The sequence below is a fragment of the Rosa chinensis genome, chromosome 7 (genome assembly GCF_002994745.2).
Source record: "Rosa chinensis cultivar Old Blush chromosome 7, RchiOBHm-V2, whole genome shotgun sequence".
In the NCBI taxonomy this organism is placed as follows: domain Eukaryota; kingdom Viridiplantae; phylum Streptophyta; class Magnoliopsida; order Rosales; family Rosaceae; genus Rosa; species Rosa chinensis.
This window is the reverse complement of record NC_037094.1, coordinates 35,081,902-35,106,006: the sequence shown is the minus strand read 5'-3', so window position 1 is coordinate 35,106,006 and position 24,105 is coordinate 35,081,902. Positions and strand designations below refer to the sequence as shown.

Below are 24,105 nucleotides of genomic sequence, written 5' to 3'. Positions count from 1 at the left end.
GACACGGGTAATCCTGCAGATCTTTGATGGGTTGTCACCGATTCACCAGCTATCCATGACTGACCTCTTCTTCTGGGTGCGCATCGACCACAGACATACCACCGGACTTTGAAGAGTGCCATACTATCAGAAACATTGCATCTGTTGCTGGTAAGTTTCTCGAACTAGATGACAAGCTGTTTAACACTACTGGAAGAATTAGGGTTCGGGTATCCCATGACATCTCGAAACCTTTTCACTTCAAAAAAACCCTAAAGTTGGACACAAATGTGATTGCTGAGATCTCGTTCTTCTTTGAGAATTTGGGAAGTAAATGTGATGTTTGTCATTTAATCTTCCATGAGAATGGAATCTGTCCACTAGCTGCTCAAGTGATTCCTACACCACCGGTAAAGAAAACTCCAAACATAACATGCCCTTTGCTAGGCTTTGCAAATCAGATTGTTAATGGTACCTTCACTTTCTAGGGAGTGAAGACCCATGTCCTCCCTCCTGTAAGTCGAATGCTCTTAGTCCGAAGGAACAAATACGAAAACCAATTATTATTCGAGAGCATGTGCTACCCTCCAAGGACATTGGGGAATGCAGCAACATGGAGCTAGCCCTTGTCCCTGTGAAAACCACGGTCCCAAAATGGGGTCGTCCAACTTCTCATTTCTCTTCACCAAAAAAGCTTAAGGGTATCCTGGAACTACTCGCCCTCCCTATGCTCTGAAGCTCCTACTAAAAAGGTGAAGCACCTGGAGTTCACATCCAAGTTTACTAGCAAATCCCTATCCTTGGTGGAGGTGCCAGGCTGTGTACTTGTCCCAAAGGAGGGGAATGGAACTGACACAAAGAAGAAGAAGCGGGGAAGGCCCCTAGGATCAAGGAACAAACAACCCTCCGGGAAGAAGATCGAGAAAGCACAGGAAGCCTGCTATGCTTTCCTTACTCAACCTCCAAGCCCTAGTGTAAAGGGCAAGGAGAAGAGTTACATTTTTATGTTTTAAACTTTGCCTATTTGCTTTGCTTTTCTTGCTTAGTACGTAGGCTCTCTGAAATAAGTGAGCATGGGAATATTCAAATGCGTAGGTCTAGTCTATGTATCATTGTGGCTTGTCCAAAAACTTTTTATCTACCCATAGTTGGTAGAGGAATGATATGTAATGACCTATTCTGGCTTGAGAAATTTATATAATAATGACATGATATTTATTAAAAAAAAAAAAAAAAACATGGTATGAGGCTTTTTGGTCTGCTATTAGCGAATTGTGGAAATATAAAATATTAGATAGATTAATATTTTTTGTCCAATGTCCAATTCAGGGTTGTGTTCTAACCTAGAATGTGGAGGAGAATGTACGGTGGAAAAGAGGGGTTGGGAAGGAGAAATTGGAGTGGGAAGAAGTCATTTGCATGCTAGTGTTTATTGATTGTTACGAATAAGAAATTAAGACTAGTTTGATTATTAGGTAGTGTTTGGTGTCGTTTTATAAAATAGTTTTTTGTTTTACAAATACAAAAAGTATTTTATACTTTTATTTTGTAGTGCATTTTGGAATAATGAATATAGAAAATGGAAATGGAGGATGCAATTGTGCTTACATTTGAACAAAATTTTTGTCTTACAAAAAAAAATTATGTGATTTTAGAAAATGGATATAAAAAGCCAAAAATCAAACTCATTCTTTCATACAACAACCCCCCCAAACTCTATCCCATTTCAGGTGATCCTCTCTCTCCGTACTTATTCCTTATTATTTCTGAAGGGTTGTCGGGACTTCTACATCGTGCAAATGAGTTGGGTATGTTTCATGGGGTGCGCGTTGCTCCATCAGCACCATCTGTCTCCCATCTCTTGTTTGCAAATGATAACCTCTTATTTGTTAATGCTACTGTTAATGATAGTATTCAGTTGAAACAATGTTTGTTACTTTATGAGAGCGCAGCAGGACAACGTATCACTTTTCAGAAGTCGGCTTTGTCTTTTGGTCCAAATATTCCAGATCAGCAGAAAACAGAAATACAAGAGATCTTTAATGTTCCGGTCGTAGATTTCCACGAGAAATATTTGGGGCTGCCTACAACTATAGGTAGGAATAAAAAAAGATGTGTTCCGAAAGATGAATGAGAGATTGGATTTTCATCTGCAGGGTTGGCAAGGGAAGTTCCTCTCAAAAGCGGGTAAGCTTGTTCTTATTAAAGTTGTGGATCAAGCAATCCCCACTTATTCAATGAGTGTGTTCCAGTTGCCAATCAGTGTTTGTAGGAAGTTCCAATCTAAGGTGAGCCAATTTTGGTGGAGTAAAGGTGGTGGTGCTAGAGGTATCCATTGGGGTAGTTGGGAGAAGTTATGTAAGAGGAAGGAGGATGGAGGTCTTGGTTTCAGGGATTTGCGGGCATTTAATCAAGCAATGTTAGCAAAAACTGCTTGGAGGATATTCTGGGGTAGAAGATCTTTGGTTAGTGATATCTTGCAAGCCAAGTATTTTCCGACTACATGTTTTTTGAATGCTTCTTTGGGGACTACTCCTTCGGCAGTTTGGAGAGGATTGATGTGGGGTAAACAGGTGCTTGATTGTGGAACCAGGTGGCGTATTGGTAATGGTTTGCGGGTTAGAATCAGAGAAGATAGATGGTTACCTTGTCCTATTGGGTTTAAAGTTGTTTCTCCGGTAACTTTACTGGCGGAGTGGACAGTGGCCAATCTATTCACTGAATCTGGTGCGTGGAATGTTCCTATGATAAAATCTATGTTACTGGCTCATGAAGCAGATTTGATTCTAAGTATGCCACTGGGGTTACGAACAATTCCAGATAAGTTGGTTTGGCATTATACGAAGAATGGACGTTTTAGTGTGAAAACCGGGTATTGGGTGGCTCGTGATTTGACAGCAAGTAAGAGTGGACATGTAGCTGACTGTAGTTCCTTCGGTGTGCCAGCAATCTGGAGGAAAGTATGGGGTTTGAATGTACCACATAAAGTTAAACTTATAATTTGGAGGGCCATCAATAACTTTCTCCCATGTGGTCAGAATCTGCAGAGAAGAAAGATAACGTTTGATACTTCTTGTTGGCTCTATAATGCACCGGTGTAATCTGCAATTCATGTGTTTTGGGATTGTCCCAATGCAAGAAAGGCCTGGAAGTATTCTTTTTTAGGTGACTTGTGTAAAGTATGGAAAGAGTCTTCATTAATTGATCTTGTCACACGTGTAATTAGTATTGCTGTTGGAAGTGATTTGGAAGTTTTTGGCTTTATCATGTGGTGGATTTGGAGAAATAGGAACCTTCAACGTCACGGTGAAAGGATTTTGAAACCGGAGGAATTAGTTGCTGCAGCTGGAGAGTGGCAGATGCAATTTGATGCTGCTAATGTGAAAGTCAAAAGTTGTGATACAAAAAGATATGGGCCAGGGAGAGTGGGTGAACATATACCGGTGGAGCCTCAAGTTTGGAAGCCTCTGAGCTTGGGTTGCCTCAAGATGAATTTCGATGGTGCCACTGATGTGAAGAATGGGGTCTGTGGGCTGGGAGTGGTCTTCCGAGACCATTTAGGAAAACTACGAGGGGCTATGGCTGTTCCCCAAGTCGGTAATATCTCACCAAGGGCTGTTGAATCTTTGGCACTACTACATGGTCTCAGGTTTGCTCTACATGTTGGTTTTTTAAGTCTAGAAGTGGAAGGGAATGCGCTAACAATCTTAAATACTTTGCATGATGAAAGTGGTGATCTCAATTCGGAAGGTCATATATTAGATGAAGTTAAACAGTTAGTTTTATCTTTTACGAGTTGTAGTTGGCATTTTGTGAAGTGCGATTGTAACATGGTTGCACATCGTCTTGCAAAAGAATCCCTCTGTCTTAGTCAACCGTTTTTATGTTTGGAGTCGGGGCCTAGTTGGCTTCAATAGTGTGTAAGTATGGACTTCATTAGTGAAGTCTAAAGTGGGCAGAGTTTCAGGTTGAAGCTCTTGTTACCATTCTCATTGTAATCTTCGTTCTTTAATGAAGTTCTTATTTTGATTAAAAAAAAAAAAAAAAACTCTATCCCATTATCGACTAGCCATTCCCACTGCTCATTGGGCAATCTAACAATCGCTTGAACAGTCACTAATCAATCGGCCGCCGCACCGGCCAATTGACAAACCACACTTCCACTTAACTAGTGAGTTTCACAGTTAAGTGAGATTAAGTGAAGGGGACTAAAATTGCACCCTTTTTCACAAACTACACATCCCTCCATGAGTAATTTTTTGAACATCTACATGAAAAATAGTGTGGTTTGTAAAAAATTTCAACCCTAAATAAAATCTATTGAGGGATTTAAAATGATTTCGTAGATCTCTTAATCCACCAAGACAAGGAGAATAGCCCACACTAAGCAAAAATCAGTCACTATACCATATCAATTATTTGGCGTACTTCACATTTTGAAGAGATTTTTTTTCAACTGTATTTATCGTAAGTAAACTTTACAACGAATTGCTTGACAAAAATAGGGCCATATGAATGATATGATCACAGGAACTGAACTAGCTCGAAGTCGATCTTCCTTTAAATGCTCCTTGCGCTTATAAGATTTTTCCTCCTTCAGACCAAAAAAGAAAAAAAGAAGAAAAAGAAACAGATATGTAGATGCATACTTGTATAGAGATGCCTTTCCATCTTAAAAAGATTGAAAATTATTCTAAACTTAGATCCGATATAAATATGCCCCGTCGCACCCATGATGCGAAAAAGAGAGAGAGAGGTTTGAAAATTTGATGGCTGGGTGTTAGGTGGAGTATACAGATGCATGACGAGTGTTGTTCTTCTAGTTAACGCAGTTAGTTTGGTAAGAGAACACAGTGTGCTCATCCGAAATGACGCAAATGCCCTTAACCGCATATTCAGACCGAATGTGCGTCCATAGATGCTGCGTCCCTTTTGCGGCTCCTGCCCTTTCCAACTTCCCAATTCCCATCTTCCAGTCAGTTCTGCGATGACGTGGCACTATGAAATCTGCCCTTCCCCAGATTGCCCTCTAATGTTGTTTCCTCAGTAATTACGATGTAGCCCTTCAGTTTCATGATTCCGCGTCATCAATCTCGATCAAACGAATTAAGATTTGCGTTGCATGTTTTTGATTGCTTATATATTATATGGTCAACTTGCGGTTAAAAAATGAAAAGGGTTTTCCCAGTTCTATTTGGACCTTTCATCTCCTATAATTTTCTATGGCATAGAAAACCATGTCGCTGGTTTTGTAATCTACTTTGGTATCAATGGTTTTGTAACAGTAAAACTTTGACCTACTTTTGCTTTTGCTTTCACTTAATGTCATGTTAATGAATGATAAATTTTTTGAAAAGTTCATCAGAATCCCTACAAGATTCAAAAATATATTCTCGCAATAAAAGAAAAACCCTAAACAAAGAGAAATTTTAGTATCTTTTATATTTTAAAATATATTGGTGCATAAATAAATTATAATTTTTAGAGCTTAAGAATAAAGAAAAACCTAAATGACACGTACATTATGTAGTTATAGAGACGGCTCTTTTACTAATGATTTTTGGTGCATCTAAACAGATTGCATGTGGGACTCAATTTCTGATTAGGCAAAAAATCACTAAATGATTATTGAGTTTTGACTTGTTCGATACTTAACTCATTAACTTTTAAAAAATATCACTTAACTCAATCATATTCAATAGAGAGTTTCTATTGAGACCTCTAAATCTGCTCACTTAACCTCACTCTATTATAAATTATTAAATGACATATATAACTTACTATAAAATGACCATTAAGGACAATAATTATACCAAAAAATTGTTATATTTATTTTCTCTAGACTTTCCAATTCAATAATATTAGATATCATTTTGAGTTTTTCTATTGGAACCTCCAAATTTACTCACTTGACCTCTATGCTTTTTACACCTCTTATCAAATTTTCAAATACTAAATTTACTCCTCACTAAACTTCCTCAAATAACCTCACTCATATAATTTGCAAACAAATTATTATCTTTAAAATAAAAAAATTTAGTCATTTCAATGATTTAATCACTCTATAAATCGTAGCTAAATATATATTTTTTAATCAAACTTGAGTTTCAAAAATTAATGTCTAATCAATAAGAAAATGCCATGAACTATTATGTTTTTTTTTCTATTTTAGTTGTGCAAAAACAATTGAAGAAATCATTTGTTTTTATTCTCCAAAAAAAAAATTCGTTTTTTTAAATTTTTTTTTGTACCACATCATTAATTATTTAATTTTATTATTATTATTATTATTTTATTTATTTATTTATTTATTTTTACAAATATAATTGATTGACTTAGATTTAGGTCATAAATCATAAGAGGAATTATTTTGTTTTCCCTCACCAATATGCGTTCAACATATATATCATACATTTTTATGTCACATGATCTTAATACATTTTTATATATTTAATTCTTATTAAATATATATGAATGCTTTAATGAGTATGTAGTGAAATTGGAAAATGAAAATAGGTAAGGAAAATAATAAGGAATACAATCTAATATTATTGATTTGGAAAGTCTACATAAAATAAATGTAATATTTTGTTGGTATAATTATTGTCCTTAATAGTCATTTTATGGTAGGTTATATATGTCATTTAATAATTCATAATAGAGTGAGGTCAAGTGAGTAGATTTGGAGGTCTCAATAGAAACTCTCTATTATTTTCCCTATCTATTTTCATTTTCCAATTTCACTACATGCTCATTAAAGCATTCATATATATATATATATATATATATATATATTTAATAAGAAATAAAACTATGATTAAGATAAAAATGTATGATATGCATATTAAACGCATATTGGTCAAGGAGAACAAAATAAATTGTATTATGACCTAAATCTAAATTTATCCATTATATTTGCGAAAAGAAGAAAAAAAAAATAGAGCTAGCAAATAAAAATAAATAAATAAATAATTAATCATGAGGTACAGAAAATAGAGAAATATTAAGTAAAAATGATTAATCTGTTTTTTTTTTTTTGCATAGCTAAAAAAGAAAAAGTAAATAAAAAAATCACATAATAGTTCATGTTATTTTATTTTTATTAATTTTTAAAACTCAATACCTTGTGTTTGATTTTTTTTTATTGGATAAGATATTTATGTTGTCTGATTAAGGAATGGAGATATAATTAAGATTTATAGAGTAATTAAATCATTGAAATGACTAAGTTTTTTATTATAAAGATCTTAGTTTGTTTGTAAATTATATGAGTGAGGTTATTTGAGGAACTTTAGTGAGGTTTAATGAGTAAATTTAGTATTTGAAAATTTGATAGGAGGTGTAAAAAACATAGAGGTCAAGTGAGTAAATTTGGAAGTTCCAATAGAAAAACTCTATTCAATATTATCTTACAATTGACTCACTGTTGTTAAATCTCACATGTAAAGCTGTTAAAATTGGAGGTGTATTTGTCTAAACAGTAAAAAATACATTTCCAACTATAATTTTTTTTTGTTGAAGTTATTAAATTTTCTTTTCCAACCTTTTCAATATATTAGAATTAAAAGGCCTTGCGTAGTTATATATATCATGTGATCTTTTTAAGCAATAACTGAGAATCAACGAAATTGAGGTAAAAAAGAAAAAAAAGAAAACAGTAGTTTAATAATGTTTCTTTAAAGTCCACTCTCATATTTAACATACCCCACAGGTTGAACTAAATTTTTCATGCAGTTTGGTGAATAACAGGAAAAAAAAAAAAATAGTGATTCCAACTTATAGTGACGTTAGAAAAAAGAAAAAGAAAAAAAAAAAAAGGTCGAGACTAGTCAAGTGGAATGACTACACCAAGAAGATGGTATTACAAAATCTTGAGACTTTTATTTTATTGAGATCACATAATTTCTCAAAGGTTTTCTAGGCTCAAAGATTAATTCGTGTATGAACGCTTTCTCCCTCGACCTCTCCAATCAACGTTAGAGGAATTTGAACTCAAGTGTGGGAGTTTCAAACCTCTTACGGTCTTACCAACTCAATCAACTGTAGTGGTTCCAAAATCTTAAGACATCGTCACATAAATCGGTAGATGTAATAAAGGAATACTCATTAATCAACCTATGAGCCAAGAAAGTTATTTCCTTTGCCTTTTGGCTCTGATTTTTCTTGGTCAGCAGGTAAAGCCTTAAAAGAGGGGATTTGAGCGATTAAGAAAGTAGGGGGGCAAATAAGTCAATAGAGGATGGCAAATGTCGTAACTAATAGCAAAAACGTGGGGCATATTTGGAAGTACTGTGGGTAAAATACCAGAACCGGAGTCCGCATTAGTTTGTTGGTTGTATCGCCAGTGGCTGGCCTGGTCCATTTGGCTTCGGCTTCGTCCCTATAAAAGCGCTCTTTTGAGGCCCACGCCCTCTTAGTGCTACTACTAACCTTTTCCACCAAACAATACCAAGTTACCAACCAATTCAATTCTCTCTCTCATTCTTCTTCTTCTTCTTCGCAATCTCACTCAACCCTCATGGATTCCGACTACGGCATTCCCCGAGAGCTCTCCGACGTTCAGAAGCTCCGATCTCAATACCAGCCGGAGCTTCCTCCTTGCCTCCAGGTCCATCTCCGCTCTTTCTTTCTTTTCTTCACTCTGTTTTCGTCGGTTTGTGTTTGATTTTAATCTTTCTCAGTTTTCATCGTCGTAGTTTGTTCTCGCTATTGTTTATTCCTTTTGAATTTCAGATCCAGTTATGGTTAGATCTGTTTTGTATCTAGGAACGAAAAAGTTTGATCGAACTCGGTGATTGAATCCGTGGCTTACTGTATCTTTTGGTTTTTGGATGTGATATTTCTTCATGATTTAGTCTGCTGCATTGCCTATGTATTGACTTGACTGTTGCAAAAGTACTGTTGTATGTTTGAACTTTGAATTTATAGTAGGATGGTTTTACAGTGTCTACCTAATATGTAAATTTTGTAATAGCCGAAATCAAAGGGTTTTGATTGTATGAACACACGCAATGAATAAGGATTCAAGTCCACAGCGTAATAAAATCTAAATGAGATTCGCATGCTTGATTTAGTGTAATATTTCCGAAGATGTGTTGAATTACTACGTAACAGTTGAGTGTATTTCCCATGCAATCTTCACATGTTTAGAGGATTTTCCAGTTTATTTTTTGGCTTCATGAAGATCAACGGTGATTGAATTTGGTGCACTTTTTAATTCCAGAGTGTTGAAGTTTTTTTATTGAGGTTGTGTTGAATTTTTTTTATTGAGGTTGTGTTTAAACGTCATTTTCAGGGAACTACTGTAAGAGTTGAATTTGGGGACACAACAACAGCTGCAGACCCCACAGATGCCAATACCATTGCTCGATACTTTCCACACACATATGGTCAGCCTTTGGCTCACTTTCTCAGGGCAACTGCAAAAGTTGCTGGTGCTCAGGTTATTACTGAGCATCCAGCTATGAGGTATGTTTACATGTTGAATTATAACTGGTACTGAAGTATTTACTCTCTTTTCATCTTTTATTTTCGCTGTGAATCAGCATATGGCCTCCTATCTTGGGTAGCTATCAATGTTATTGCATACTAATGCACTAATCTGGGGGTGTTTAAGTTTAATAATCTGTTTGGTCCATATTTTCAGTCATTGCTAATATTAAATTATTTTTCTGTACCAGGGTCGGAATTGTCTTTTGTGGGAGACAATCTCCTGGAGGACACAATGTCATCTGGGGCCTTCTCAAGGCTCTCAAAATTCATAACCCCAAAAGTACCTTAATTGGGTTTTTGGGTAAGCTGTATTCAATGTTTTGGGTCTTTGTATCTAGGTTTCTGTTGTTTGCACTGTGTTTTGACATGTGTCTGTGCAATCTAACATCTGTTTTCTCATCAAGGAGATTGACCTTACTGAAGATGATACTTTTACTTGTTTAACAGGTGGTTCTGAAGGTTTATTTGCACAAAAAACTCTTGAGATAACAGATGATGTTCTTGCCACCTACAAAAATCAAGGTCGGTAGTGATAACATGAAATTTGACTGCTTTTGGGACTCTTTTTTGGTAGATTGAAACTTAAGAGCTGTATGGTATTCTTGTGTGTGACCAGGTGGTTATGATTTGCTTGGACGGACAAGGGATCAAATTAGAACAAAGGAGCAAGTCAACGCTACGTTAACTGCATGCAATGCTATGAAGTTGGATGGCCTTGTCATAATTGGAGGTAAACTTCATGCCTAAGGTTCTGCTAGTTCATGTATGTACTTTTACACTCATGGGATAAGTCCTGATGTTTGATATTCTTGAAGGGGTGACATCAAACACTGATGCTGCCCAGCTTGCAGAGACATTCGCTGAAGCAAAATGCCAGACAAAGGTACTTTGCAACTGATATTCTGTAACCTATCATTCTGTTTTCTCATTTATGTTGAATTTTAGTCCTTCCAATGCAATTTTCTTATTTTTCTGCCTTACACCTTCCAAATCTTTTGCAGGTGGTTGGGGTTCCTGTCACTATGAACGGAGACCTTAAGAACCAGTTTGTGGAAGCTAATGTTGGTTTTGATACAGTGTGCAAGGTATTAGTCAAATGATGTGGACACTTTATCTTAGTTTTCTTTTATGTAGTATCACTCTGTTTTGTATTATGCATTTCTTTAAAAGTGACTTAAAAAATGAGGTTTGGTAGGGACCTAGTTCCGTAACACTGATTGATTTCTTGATGTTTGTCATTTGTTTAATTAGTCTATATGATACACTTTATATAGATTTATCTCATATGATAACTTGAAATTTCTGCCCTTTCCTGTGCACAGGTCAATTCCCAACTCATCAGCAATATGTGCACAGATGCTCTTTCTGCTGAAAAGGTAATATATTCGTTTGGCATAATTTTCTTTCCAAAATGAACTTGTCATTTTGCAAGTCTGTCCTGTGTTCTTAACTGCCTGAATGTATATCTCAGTTCTGTTTCTTTATGGTGATCATGTTTTCTCATCTAAATATAAATTCACTGAACCTCTGTAACTCTCTCTTTTCCAGTATTATTATTTCATTCGACTTATGGGCCGGAAGGCATCACATGTTGCCTTGGAGTGCACCCTTCAATCTCATCCAAACTTGGTTGGTATTCTTTTCATCCTCTAGTTTTCTAAATATTTTTCCCAACATTAAATTATATGCTTTTTGCAGGTAATTCTTGGTGAGGAGGTGGCTGCATCCAAGCTAACGCTTTTTGACATTACAACCCGAATCTGTGATGCAATCCAAGATCGTGCCACACAAGGTTCCAAATAAGTTTTGTTGCTTTCTTATCATTGTTGGGTTTCATGTTTCTGTCCTAATTCAGTTTATCCTGTTCAGAGAAGAATCATGGTGTCATCCTATTACCGGAAGGACTCATAGAAAGCATTCCTGAAGTGTATGCCCTCTTGAAGGTAACTGAACACTACATATTCTTTCCTGCGTCTCTCATAAAAGTCCAATTTTAAGTCTTTAATGAATCTTCCCTTGGTTATTGTTTTGACGAAGAACCATTGGTTATCATTAAGTGATGATGTTTCCATGCAATTCCTGGAATTTGTTTCATTTTTTTTCTCGTGAAATTTCTATTCTAATCTTATTTATGTGTTTATACTGGACAGGAAATTCATGGTTTGTATAGGCAAGGAGTTTCTGCCGATAAGATTTCTTCTCAACTCTCACCGTGGGCTTCTGCTCTGTTTGAATTTTTGCCACATTTTATCAAGAAACAGGTTCCAATTTGCCTTATTTTAAAATACCTGCCGTTTAGTATTCTTGAGGAATAATGGGGTTCATCTTTGTGTAACAGCTGCTTCTTTTGCCTGAATCAGATGACTCTGCACAGTTATCTCAGGTAATGGACTGCAAATATACCTGTTTTCTTAGTTGAATACGAACTACAGATTCATGATCTTTTTATTTCCTTCTACAGATTGAGACAGAGAAACTTTTTGCACATCTTGTGGAGGTCGAGATGAACAAGCGCCAGGTATGGTTCCTGCACCTCTCTCTTGCCTAATTTTTTTTTATTTTATGTTTATTTTCTCACTATATAGGCATTTTCATAGTATTTTCTATAGGCAAAAAGTTAATCAGTTAAAGATGATGAATCTTCATTGAAGATGTGGGATTTTCCTAACTCTTAGTGCTGATATGTCTGGTTTTCAACAGAAAGAAGGCACATACAAGGGGAAGAAGTTTAATGCTATCTGCCACTTTTTCGGTTATCAGGCTCGGGGGTCTTTACCATCAAAATTCGATTGTGACTATGCCTATGTATGTTTCCTAGGGTCACTTCATCTCAGCCTAATAAGTAGTAGTATGCTTCATTTTAACATGATATACGCTCTTGCAGGTTCTAGGGCACATCTGCTACCACATTCTTGCTGCTGGTTTGAATGGTTACATGGCAACTATAACTAACCTGAAAAATCCATTGAACAAGTGGCGTTGTGGCGCTGCTCCACTTTCGGTAGGGGTTCTTCTTTTAAAAAATTGGCTTTTGTAAATTATTTTGCCAGTCTTTTAAAGTTCCTCAGTGTTTTAGTGGTCAAAAGAGTAAAAATAAAGACATTAACTCTATTTGACTGCATTTGTGTACATTTTAGGCAATGATGACTGTGAAGCGCTGGTCTCAAAATCCTGGGTCTACTGCATCTATTGGAAAACCTGGCATTTTTCCAGCTATTGTAGATTTGAAAGGCAAAGCATATGAGTGAGTAATGATGTACAGCTTGTTTTCAGGCATGCCAATCTGAGAGTACTCTCACCCCCTCGCTCACTCTACACTGCCTTTTGACTTTGGTTGCAGGCTGTTGAGAAAAAATGCTACAAAATTCCTGCTGGATGATATCTACAGAAATCCTGGGCCTCTTCAATTTGAAGGTCCTGGTGCCGATTCCAAGGCTGTAACACTGTGTGTTGAAGACCAGGATTACATGGGGCGCATCAAGAAATTGCAGGAATATCTTGACCAGGTAATCTGAATGCTAGATTTTGCAATCAATTGCTGGTTTGTCATTGTGAATAATTGTTAATTGACACTGTTGTAAATCCTATAGGCTGGATTGCAAATATATGTTCCTGCTACTTTTTTGTAGACATAATTGCTGTTTAATTTGTTGGTGTGGTTTCTGTTGACGACATTCATGGTTAGTTCTAATGGATTCCCCCCTTCTCATTTCAGATTCGAACCATTGTAAAGCCTGGGTGCTCACAGGAGGTTCTGAAAGCAGCTTTGAGTGTCATGGGCTCTGTAACAGAAGTCCTAACTGTTATGTCTTCATCTTCTTTGAATGCCCCGTCATCTCTTTAAGAGCAGTTTTCTTGTTCTTCGATCAAAGCTGCTGTACACTGAGTGCTAAATGTTTTTGCATCCCCATGTCTAATATGAGCAACTATATAGGTTTGGAAGTGTCAAAGTATGGCAATAATTAGATTTTGAATTTTTTCCCCTTGCGATTTAACATTTTGTGCAAAATAATTGAGTTATATTAAATTTTGGCACGGTAAACGATTTTGTGATAATAAGGTGAAGTGCTGTCTTTTCTTTTTTCATAACATGAAGTTAAGAATATTTGGTTAAAGACTCTTCCGGCTTTAGCTAGCCCAGCTCTTAATTTAGATGTTCAGTTGAGTTGCCTTGGAGAGTTGAGCTTCTCCTATTATGCCAATACCAAAAAATACAATATGAATCCTCCTTATATTCCCACCAGGCCATCACCACTTATCCAAGGACTCCAAAATCACTTGAGAGGTAATCTCACTAATAATCGGCGATTTCACTAATCGATGATTGGCGGCCTCACCGATCAACTGATAAATCTCATTACCACCTCACTAGTGAGTCTGAGACTCCACAACCACTTGACAAGCAACCTTGCCAATCTATTGACAATCTGACCAACTAATGGGCAACCCCACTGATCAACAATTGAACCCTTCAACCACTTTTCAACAATCACCTGATTGACATTCTCATTAATCGACCAATAAAGTAGAGACATCATCGCCCGACTGATGAATGTATCAGTAATGACGACCACTATCAATTCTCGAATTTATTTTAAAGTTTTTTATGTTTAGAATTTATTTTCAACTAAATTACCGAACATACTTTCAAATCTTGAAAAAAAAAATTTATTTTCTTTTTGTTCAAGTAAATCTCTATTTTGTGTATGGCTCAAACTCTAAATTACTTGACCTAGTGAAAATAGGATTTTAATTAGAGATAATTTCGGAGAATTTTAGAGATATCAATTCTTTGTATGATTACATTTCCTTGTACAATTTAGATTCTATGCATTGTAATTCTCTATATAAAGAGACTCTTATTATCAATGAGAATACACTGCAACTTTCTCTCAATTACCATTTCTCTAAAACACGTTATCAGCACAAAGTCCTAACCTTGAAACCCTAATCTTGTAGCCCTCAAATTCCAACATCCACCGCCACACATATTGAAGCCCCAGTCTTCAGAAGCCCAGAATCGGCGGCAGAACCACTAGAACTTGCCGAAATCCGCCTGAACCGGCCTTCAGAAATTTCAAACCGACCCCTGCCCTGTGCCTGCCTCGTGCCAGCCCCCTGCACATCTGCCGAGACCTATCAACAACCCCTACACAGCCCCGCAAGCATCTGCCGACATACCCATGCACAACCCAGTAAGCGTCTGCCGACAGACTCCGCGCAGCACCTGCCGAGGCCCCTGCATAGCCCTGCCGACACCTGCCGAGGGCCTACCGACCCCTGCCGACAGCTTGCGCACTAGCCCTACAAGCCCTCGCCTACCTCTAGCATAAGGCCTGCAACAGCTTCACCAACACCCTCCCCTCCGCGTAGCCCTGCATGACATTGACAATTCTGCCTGTAGCCACCGTTAACCATCGTCCGGCCACCACTTTTCCGGCCAAATTTTCCGGCGACCTTTTCAAGGTATTTTTTTTAAAAGGTCCCGATTTTGAAGTTTTTATTCTTTTTCTCGGGGACTTGCAACCTCCCTTCTTCTACTCTCATTTCTTCTTCCTAGGGGAGACCAAAAGTCGAACTGTGGGGGTTCGTGCTCATTCCAAGCTTGGAGCTTGTAGAGTCCTCCAAACTTAGAGTTTGTTGAGAAGAAACGATCGACCACAAACATCATTGTTTCGATATAACCCAAACCCCTCTTGGAATTGGATTTCTTGGAAGCGACTATGTTCAGAAATTTTATTGCTTTTTGTGGTAGCCTTTTTCGCTCTGAAACTAACCCTGATCTTTCGTTGTTTTTCAGGATGAGTAACCTGAACAAGTTGAACTTTGTTCCATTGGAGACAACAGGCGCAGGATACCACAGGTGGGTCCGTGATGTGCGCTAGCATCTTAAGGCTGATGGAATTCTGGAAACCATCCAAGAGCCAAGTCAGAATGTGTTCACTGTTGAGCAAGCTGCCGCTTTCGAAGCGATTCAAGCTAAAGCCATAATTCTCATGACAAGACACATGAATGACGCGCTCCAAAGTGAGTACCTCAATGAAGAGGACCCTAGAAAATTATGGGGAACTCGAGTAGCGATTTGGCAACGTTCGTGACTCTCTGCTTCTTGATTTATAAGTGAGATGACATACCCTCCGCTTCTGTGATTTTAAGTCTGTACTTGACTATAACTCGGAAGACCTTCGTATCAAGTCTTTGATGGAGTTATGTGGAAAGAACATCACTAATACGATGTTGATTGAGAAGACTCTCTCTACCTTCCCTGTCTCTGCACTGATGATTGCTAAGAATTATCGGATTGATGTGAATGCAGGACGTATCACAAGGTTTCATGAGTTTATTGGTGCCATGAACGTAGCTGAGAAGCACGACAATATCCTTGTGAAGAACTATAACTCTAGACCCGTGGGAACCAAGTCTATTCCAGAGTCTAACTATAGTCGCGCCCCCAAGAGAGGACGCAAGGAGAGAAACCCTAAGAGTAAGGATAATTCTGGACTTTCTGGTCCATATACTTGCCCTAAAGAGGAAGGAAACCGCCAAAAAAGGTGTGCACAGAACCGTGGAGGTCAACGTGTGAAGAGAGAGAGAGAGAGAGGCAGAGCCTCCGGCCATGGTGGTGACGCCACCAAGGACAATAGCCATCCTAATCGTGCCCCAAAGGGGCCTTGATCAAGGGAGCCTGACAATAATGATGTTTGTCTTCGGTGTGGATCATCCGGATATTGGGCTAAAGCATGTAGAGTATCCTAGAATGTTGCAGACGCATACAAGGCGTATCGTGAAGCAAGGCAAGCACATTACATGAAGCAAGATGATCAAGATGATCAAGATGACGATCTCGCTCTTAGGGTGGACAACTTCAAGGGCCAAGAAACTGACGATTTTGATTAAGTCCTTTTATTTTCCAAGAAATGTAGGCAATTGTCATATTATTTTTGTAGTAGATGCCAATGGTTTAGTCTTTCTTCAAAGTAGGCTCACCCAAAGTAAATGTGATGTCTAGGAAGGTTTTGAGATTAGTGGTACTTAAGCGAGCCTTACTCCACCGACATCTCTCTACTCACCTTGTCACATTTGCGTTGGAGTTACTGAAAGAAGTTAGACGATTGCCATTGTTTTGCATTAGCTAGTTTACTGGATTAGATTTTCTTTGGCTAAAGAAGGTGTAATTCCGTTTGGCTTATTAATAAAAGTTGGGTTCTTTTCTTTATGACCCCTTTTTAATTATGAGCTTTTCTTTTAGGAATGGATTCTGGAGAACTACAATGTCTTGCGGATAGTGTGACTACGCACACCATTCTCCGCCATAGGCAATTATTCTTGGAGATGTTGCCTATATATTCCTCTGTGACTACAATGGCTCTGGGCCATCAGGTCTAGGTCAAGGACATGGAATGGCCCAATTCCTATTGCCAAATGACACCTTGATTAATGTTGCAGAAGCTCTCTACGCTTCTAAGGCCAATCGAACCTTATTGAGTTTTAAAGATATTAGAGCCAACAGATTCCATGCGGAAACGCATACTGAGAATGGAAAAAAGTTCCTTTGTATTACCTCTAATGATTGCGGACAGAAGCGCATCTTAAAGAAGCTTATGTGTCAATCTAGTGGACTTTACGTCACTACAATTCGACCTATTGAATAAAATAATGTAATAAGAGAAGATCTCTTGGATTCCTACATATATTGGTTTTGGCATGACCGACTAGGACATCCTGGTCATGATATGATGATCCGTATATTAAAGACTTCATACGGAAATCTATTCTTTAAAGCAAAAAGAAGCAAGAATCAAAGATTGATTCCCGGACTTAGTGTGACCGCTGCCGCCGCCGAGGTCTATCGCTGCCGTAGGGCCACGAATGTCCGCTTTGACAATGCCACAAATGGCGCCACCCATGGTTATAACACCATGGATGTTAATCCCCATGACTATGATGCCATGGATGCCACTTCGCATGGTTCCAACGCCATGATTGGTGCTGTAGTCACAAATTTTGCTTCTAATAGCGATTCAGATGCTCAGGCCGAACCAAAATCCTCATTGGTTGCTTCTACGGCCCCTCACTCATTTTTCAAAGCCTATTCCTTAGGAAAATTAGGACCGAGACCATCTCACGCAAAGGATCCCAAAATACTCATTCTGTTCTTACAGAGAATCCAAGGGGATATCTGTGGACCAATTCAACCATCATGCCGACCCTTTAAATACTTTATGGTATTGGTTGATGCGTCAACACGCTGGTCACATGTCGCGCTGTTGTCCACTCACAATGCTGCTTATCCTAAACTCCTAGCCCAGATTATCAGTCTATAGACTCACTACCCTAACCATCCAATTAAGTCAATTCGACTTGATAATGCTGGGGAGTTTTCATCGAAAACATTCGATGACTATTGCATATCATTGGAAATTGATGTAGAGCATCCAGTTCCACTTGTTTATATCCAAAATAGTCTCGTGGAAGCCACTATCAAAAGACTACAGATAACAGCACGGACATTGGTTATGCACACCAATCTCTCTGTTTCCGCTTGGGGATATGCAATACTGCATGCAACAACGCTAATTCGTCTATGACCCACTGCCACCCAACCTTATTCTGCGTTACAGCTAGTGACTGGGTACTAGCCTGATATCTCGCACTTATGCATTTTTGAGTGTGCCATTTATGTGCCTATTACGCCGCCACAGTGTACTAAGATGGGTCCACAAAGACGAATGGGCATCTATCTTGGATTTGAATCTCTAATTATCGTCCACTACCTTGAACCCTTGACAAGCGATCTCTTTACAGCTAGATTTGCGGATTGTCACTTTGATGAGACAGTCTTCCCATTGTTAGGGGGAGATAAGAACACAGATGTTCAACAGGAACGACAAGAATTATTGTGGTTTGTCCTCACTATGTCTCATCTCGATCCCCATACTGCACAGTCCGAACTTGAAGTGCAACAAATTATCGAGCTCCAGAACGTAGCAAACACTCTGCCTAATGAGTTTTCTAATGTTTCTAAAGTGACGAGATCACATATACCTGCTGCAAACGTACCTGCAAGGATTGACATCTTAAATACCGGACGTAACGCCACTCCTGTGACACCAGGAGATGGTGCCATTGCCTAGAATGCCAGTGATGTGGTGTCTATGGCCGCAGGTCCCACAAGGAAGCGTTGTAGACCAATTGGTTCGAAGGATACTCATCCTAGAAAGAGAGCGAATGAGGCACAAACAAATCCTTTGATCATCAATACTCAAAATTCGTCTCATGAGAATGTTTTGGATTATGGTTATGTCCAAGAGACATCATTTGGGGATGCCTCAATGTTAAAACCTATTCCTGAGAACGTAGAGATCTCTGTAAATTACACTAGTGTACATGAGACGTGGGAAAGAAACTCCATTATCATTAATGATGTATTCACGTATTCAGTAGCGCGTGAGATTATTAAGACTGATGACATCGAACCACGCTCCATTGATGAATGCCAATGTAGAGCTGATTGGCCAAAATGGAAAGATGCGATCCAGGCAGAACTTGATTCTCTAGTGAAAAGAAAGGTATTTGGAAAAGTTGTGCCAATACCACCCAACACCAAACCAATTGGTCATAAATGGGTATTCGTTAGAAAGCGTAATGAGAGAAACGAGATTGTAAGGTACAAAGCCTTATGGCACAAGGCTTCTCACAACGCCCTGGAATCAACTACGAGGAGACCTATTCTCCTGTAATGGAAGTCATTACGTTCTGCTACCTTGTCAATTTGGTAGTTTTTGAAAAATTGAACGTGTAGCTCATGGATGTGGCTACTACGTATCTATATGAGGATCTAGATACAAAGATATACATGAAGGTCCCAGATGGACTTCAGTTACCCAAATCAAGTGGCTCTAAACCACGGAGCGCGTTTGCCATAAGGGTAAAACGCTCACTATATGAATTGAAACAATTCGAATGGATGTGGTATAACGGTCTAAGTGACTACTTGATTGGGAAGGGATATGTTAACAATGAACTATGTCCATGTGTGTTCATAAAAAGGAAAAGTTATGGATTTGCAATAGTAGCGGTTTATGTTGATGATATGAACATAATTGGCACCCTTAAAGAGTTAAGGGAAATCGCTGAACACTTGAAATCCGAATTTGAGATGAAAAATCTTGGGAAAACACGGTTTTGTCTCGGTTTGGAACTTGAGCACCGTGAAGATGATATCCTGATTCATCAATCAGCTTATACCCAAAAGATGCTTAGGCATTTCAATACTGACAAGATTAAGCCTTCAAGCACCCCAATGGTTGTTCGTAGTCTTGATCCGAAGAAGGATCCATTTCATCCAAAAGATGACGATGAAGAAGTGCTAGAGGTAGAAGTGCCCTACCTAAGTGCAATAGGCACATTATTGTACTTAGCTCAATGCACTAGACCAGACATCTCATTCGCTGCGAACTTGTTAGCCAGATCTAGCTCTGCACCAACATGACTTCATTGGACTGGTGTTAAAGATATCTTTCGATACCTAAGTGGCATGAGAGATATGAGCTTGTTTTATCCCTACAGAGAGACGATGGATTCAGACCCATCATATGCCAGGGACGCCACACATAGTGGTCTGCGTTCCCTCTCCCCATCCCAAAATAATATAAGTGTTTTGGAAGGTTTTGCTGATGCTAGGTATCTCTCTGACCCACACAAAGGTTGTTCCCAAACTGGTTATGTATTTACCATGGGTAAGACTGCGATATCTTGGAGGTCTACCAAACAGACTTTAGTCGCTACTTCTTTGAATCATGCAGAGATTATTGCTCTTCATGAAGCAGTTCGTGAATGTATATGACTTCGATCTATAGTTACGCATGTTCGAAGTAATTGTGGTCTGAAGTCTACCATAGATGAGCTAACAAGCATTTATGAGAATAATGCTGCTTGCATTGAACAAATGAAGCAAGGCTACATCAAAGGCGACTACACCAAGCACATATCGCCCAAATTCTTCTACAATCAACAACAACAGAAGCTCCGATCAAAGTGAACCAGGTTCGATTTGAGGACAATGTGGTAGACTTGTTCACTAAGTCATTGCCTAAATCCACATTCGAGAAACATGTGGCAAGCATTGGCTTGCGGAAGTTATCTGAATTCCCATGATAGTAGTCATTAGGGGGAGACGCAGACATCATGGGGAGATGTCTACATGTTGATCTCTAAATGTGAAGGGTGTGTTGTACTCTTTTTCTCCTTCAACCGAGGTTATTTTTGTCCCACATGGTTTTTGTTACTCGGCAAGGTTTTTGACAAGGCAACGAGAGGAGCACCACGTTTGGGCAACACAAGGGGGAGTGTTCAAGTAAATCTCTATTTTGTGTCTAGCGCAAACTTTAAGTTACTTGACCTAATGATAATAGAGTTTTAATTAGAGATAATCTTAGAGAATTTTAGAGATATTCATTCTTTGTATGATTACCTTTCTTTGTACAATTCAAATTCTATGTATTGTAACCCTCTATATAAAGAGGCCCCTATTATCAATCAGAATACATAGCAACTTTCTCTCAATTACCGATTCTCTAAAACACTTTTCAATAATTATTCGAAAAACGTTGTCAGATAGGAATCCTCATTATAGTACTCATTTTAGGAAGGGAAATTTTTAAGAACAGTATACGACATATAGGTGACTCCGAACTTCGGTACATTAAGTTTCAAAACAATCATTTCGGTACATGAACTTGAAATCTCAACCCAAAATATATACACACCGTTACATTCTCCGTTAGTCAATGTGATTTCCGTCAAACTTTAAGGGGTAAATTAGTCACTTCTTAATTTAGTATTAATTGATTATTAATATTTATAATTAATGAAGAGAGAGAAATTTAAATAAAAAAAATAAAAAAAGAGTATTGTTCTCTCTCTCTTTCGTCCTGTTCAAACCCAGTAAACTCTCTCTCTCTCTCTCTCTAGTTCTCTCTCTTCCCCCCTCCCCATTCAAGCACAGCAAACCCGGCCATGGTGGCTGAATGGCTAGCACGCTCCGAGCCGCCGTTAGGGCCGGAGGTGGTGCGGCACATGTTGGATGCTGACTCACACACGTGGAGCATGAGGAAGAGCAAAGCGAATTGGTTTCATATCATGGCGATGCTGGCGTGGTTGGTCCGGTTAGCAAAGTGGTTGGATGATATACAGAGGTGGAGGAACTCGGTGAGGACAGTTTTGGTGCACATGTTGTATTTGGTTCTGGTTTGGTACCTGGATTTGATAATCCCGACTGGGTTTTTGTTTGTATTTCTTATTGGGGTTTGGTACTACTGATTCAGGCCCAAGATACCGGCTGGAATGGATCTCTGGCTCTCATAGGCGGATACAATCGACCCGGATGAACTTGATGAGGAGTTCGACACTTTCTCGGAGCTGATGTAGGAATTTTTTATTTATTTATTTTTATTATTATTATTTTAAGAGAATGGGTTTTAGATCGGAGAGGGACCGGATCATCCTCGGGTCTGGGTAGGAACATGTCGCTGTTAGGGGGAGAGAGGACGAGATTAATGGATCAATTGGTTGGTGGTTAGCGACGATTTGGTGTGTGGCTTGAGGTCTGGTGTCGACCATGGTGGATTTGTGGGTAGCTGTGGGTGGAGTATTGAGACTGGTGGTGTGGGAGAAGGGAGGCGTTTGGGATGAAGTGCACTATGGATTGGGACCCAGGAAGGGCGGAGCAGCGGCGGTGCTTCTTGGTGCCACTGGCCAATGGGTCGATGCTAGGTTAGGAGGATGAAAAGTGCTAGGCTGCTAGCTAGTTTGTTTTAGCGAGAGAGAGAGAGAGAGAGAGGGGGGGGGGGCAAATAAAGAAGGGCAAAATACTGTTTAGTCCCTATAGTTATAGAGTCTCAACGTTTCAGTCCCTGACGTTTTAATTTCACCTAAAAACTCCCTAAACTCTTAAATTTCACCCAATTGGTCATTGCCGTCAACTTTCCGTTAAAAACTCCGTTATCTTGCTGACGTGGCACTCCTTCTACAGTAAAATGACTATTTTACCCTCACTGACAAAAAAAAATTCTCTCTCTCTTTTTTGTTAACTCTCTTTTCTCTCTCTTTTTTTTAACTCTCTTTCCTCTATTTTTTTTAATTTGTTCTCTTTTTTTTTTTAACTCTTTTTCTCAATTTTTAATTGGTTTTTTTTTCCTACTATTTTTGTTAACTCTTTTTCTAAACTTTCTTTTCTCTTTTTTTTTTTGTTTGTTCTCTCTTTTTTATTTATTTATTTTATTTCTTTATCTTTTCTTTTTACCTCTTCTTCCTCTTCCACCTCTCTCCTCTTTAGTAGACCTGTAAATGGACCGGATTTGGATCGGATCGACCTAAATCCAAATCCGTTTACTTAAAAAAACTTTGATCCAAACTGGCTTGGTTAACTTGGTGGATCATTGATAGCTCGATCCAAATCCGTATCCGTCGGATTAACAGATACCTGATCCGCTAATTCGACCCGTTTATTAATTTCAAATGTTTTAAAATTTTTATAGTAATATTAAATTTATATCATGATACCTCATAAGATATTAATAAAATATTAAAACAACTGCAAAAAAGGGTGATTGGGAGGGGTGATGGTGCTTGCTGGCACGACAGAGATGATGGATGGATGGTCGAATGGCCAGCACTTGCTCGGAGCGGCGGGCACGCCAACGGTGGTGGGCCGGCAAGGTTTTGGCTTGAGAGATGATGGCGGGAAGATCACAATAGTCTACACTCTTAGCTTGGGTTTGCAGTGAAGACGAGGATGGAGACGAAAGAGGGGGAAGAAGAAGAGGTTAAAAGAAAAGAGAGTAGGTAAAAAGAAAAAAAAGAGAGAGAGTGAGAAAAGTGAGTTAAAAAAGAAGAAGAAAAAAGAGAGGTAAAAAAAAAAAAAAAAGAGAAAAGAGAGTTAGAGAGAGAGAGAGAGGAGAGTTAAAAAAAGAGTAGGCAAAAAAAAGAGAGAGAGAAAAGAAAGTTTAGAAAAAAGAATTAACTAAAATAGTAGGAAAAAAAAAGAGAACAAATTAAAAAATTGATAAAAAAGAGTTAAAAAAGAAAAAGAAAAGAGAGTTAAAAAAAAAAAGAGAACAAATTAAAAAAATAGAGAAAAGAGAGAGAACAAATTTAAAAAAAAGGAGTTAAAAAAAAAGAGAGAAAAGAGAGTTAAAAAAAAAAGAAGAGAAAAGAGAGGAAAAAAAAAATTGAAAAGAGAGTAAATTTTTTTTTTTGGTCAGTGAGGGTAAAATAGTCATTTTATTGTACAAGGAGTGTCACGTCAGCAAAATGACAGAGTTTTTGACGGCAAGGACCAATGTGATGCCCCAGAAATTCGTATTTATTTTCCGAGGATTTTCCGGAATCTAAATTGTGATTTTTGGACGTTTCGTGGCTCGTGGATGGAGCGGAAGTGTTTCGGGCGAATAATTAATTGAAGAATATGGTTTTAGGGGGTTGCCAAAGGTTGACTTTTTATTCGTTGGGATTCTCCGAAAACTTCCTTCACGAAAGTTGTAGAGCGCGTCGATACGAGTTCGTGGACATGTGGAACGCGAGAATCGGAGTTCGTATGAGGAAGTTATGGCTATTGGAAAAAGTTTCCATTTT

General features: G+C 38.3%; 2 protein-coding genes across 2 annotated transcripts; both read left to right on the top strand.

Moving 5' to 3' along the window:
• Nucleotides 1–3,245: 3,245 nt before the first annotated feature.
• LOC112177827 lies at nucleotides 3,246–3,896 on the top strand. Its single transcript, XM_024316076.1, has one exon. It carries the CDS (start codon nucleotides 3,246–3,248, stop codon nucleotides 3,894–3,896), a length of 651 nt encoding a protein of 216 aa, XP_024171844.1.
• A 4,493-nt stretch (nucleotides 3,897–8,389) lies between these two features.
• On the top strand, nucleotides 8,390–13,530 carry LOC112179989 (pyrophosphate--fructose 6-phosphate 1-phosphotransferase subunit alpha). The gene is made up of 19 exons (XM_024318470.2): nucleotides 8,390–8,587; nucleotides 9,275–9,447; nucleotides 9,660–9,772; nucleotides 9,919–9,993; nucleotides 10,088–10,201; nucleotides 10,287–10,354; nucleotides 10,473–10,556; nucleotides 10,794–10,847; nucleotides 11,020–11,100; nucleotides 11,170–11,263; nucleotides 11,341–11,414; nucleotides 11,622–11,732; nucleotides 11,810–11,854; nucleotides 11,933–11,989; nucleotides 12,172–12,276; nucleotides 12,356–12,472; nucleotides 12,609–12,715; nucleotides 12,812–12,977; nucleotides 13,187–13,530. Exons 1-19 carry the CDS (start codon nucleotides 8,498–8,500, stop codon nucleotides 13,313–13,315), a joined length of 1,857 nt encoding a protein of 618 aa, XP_024174238.1. The 5' UTR covers nucleotides 8,390–8,497; the 3' UTR covers nucleotides 13,316–13,530.
• The last annotated feature ends 10,575 nt before the right edge of the window (nucleotides 13,531–24,105 follow it).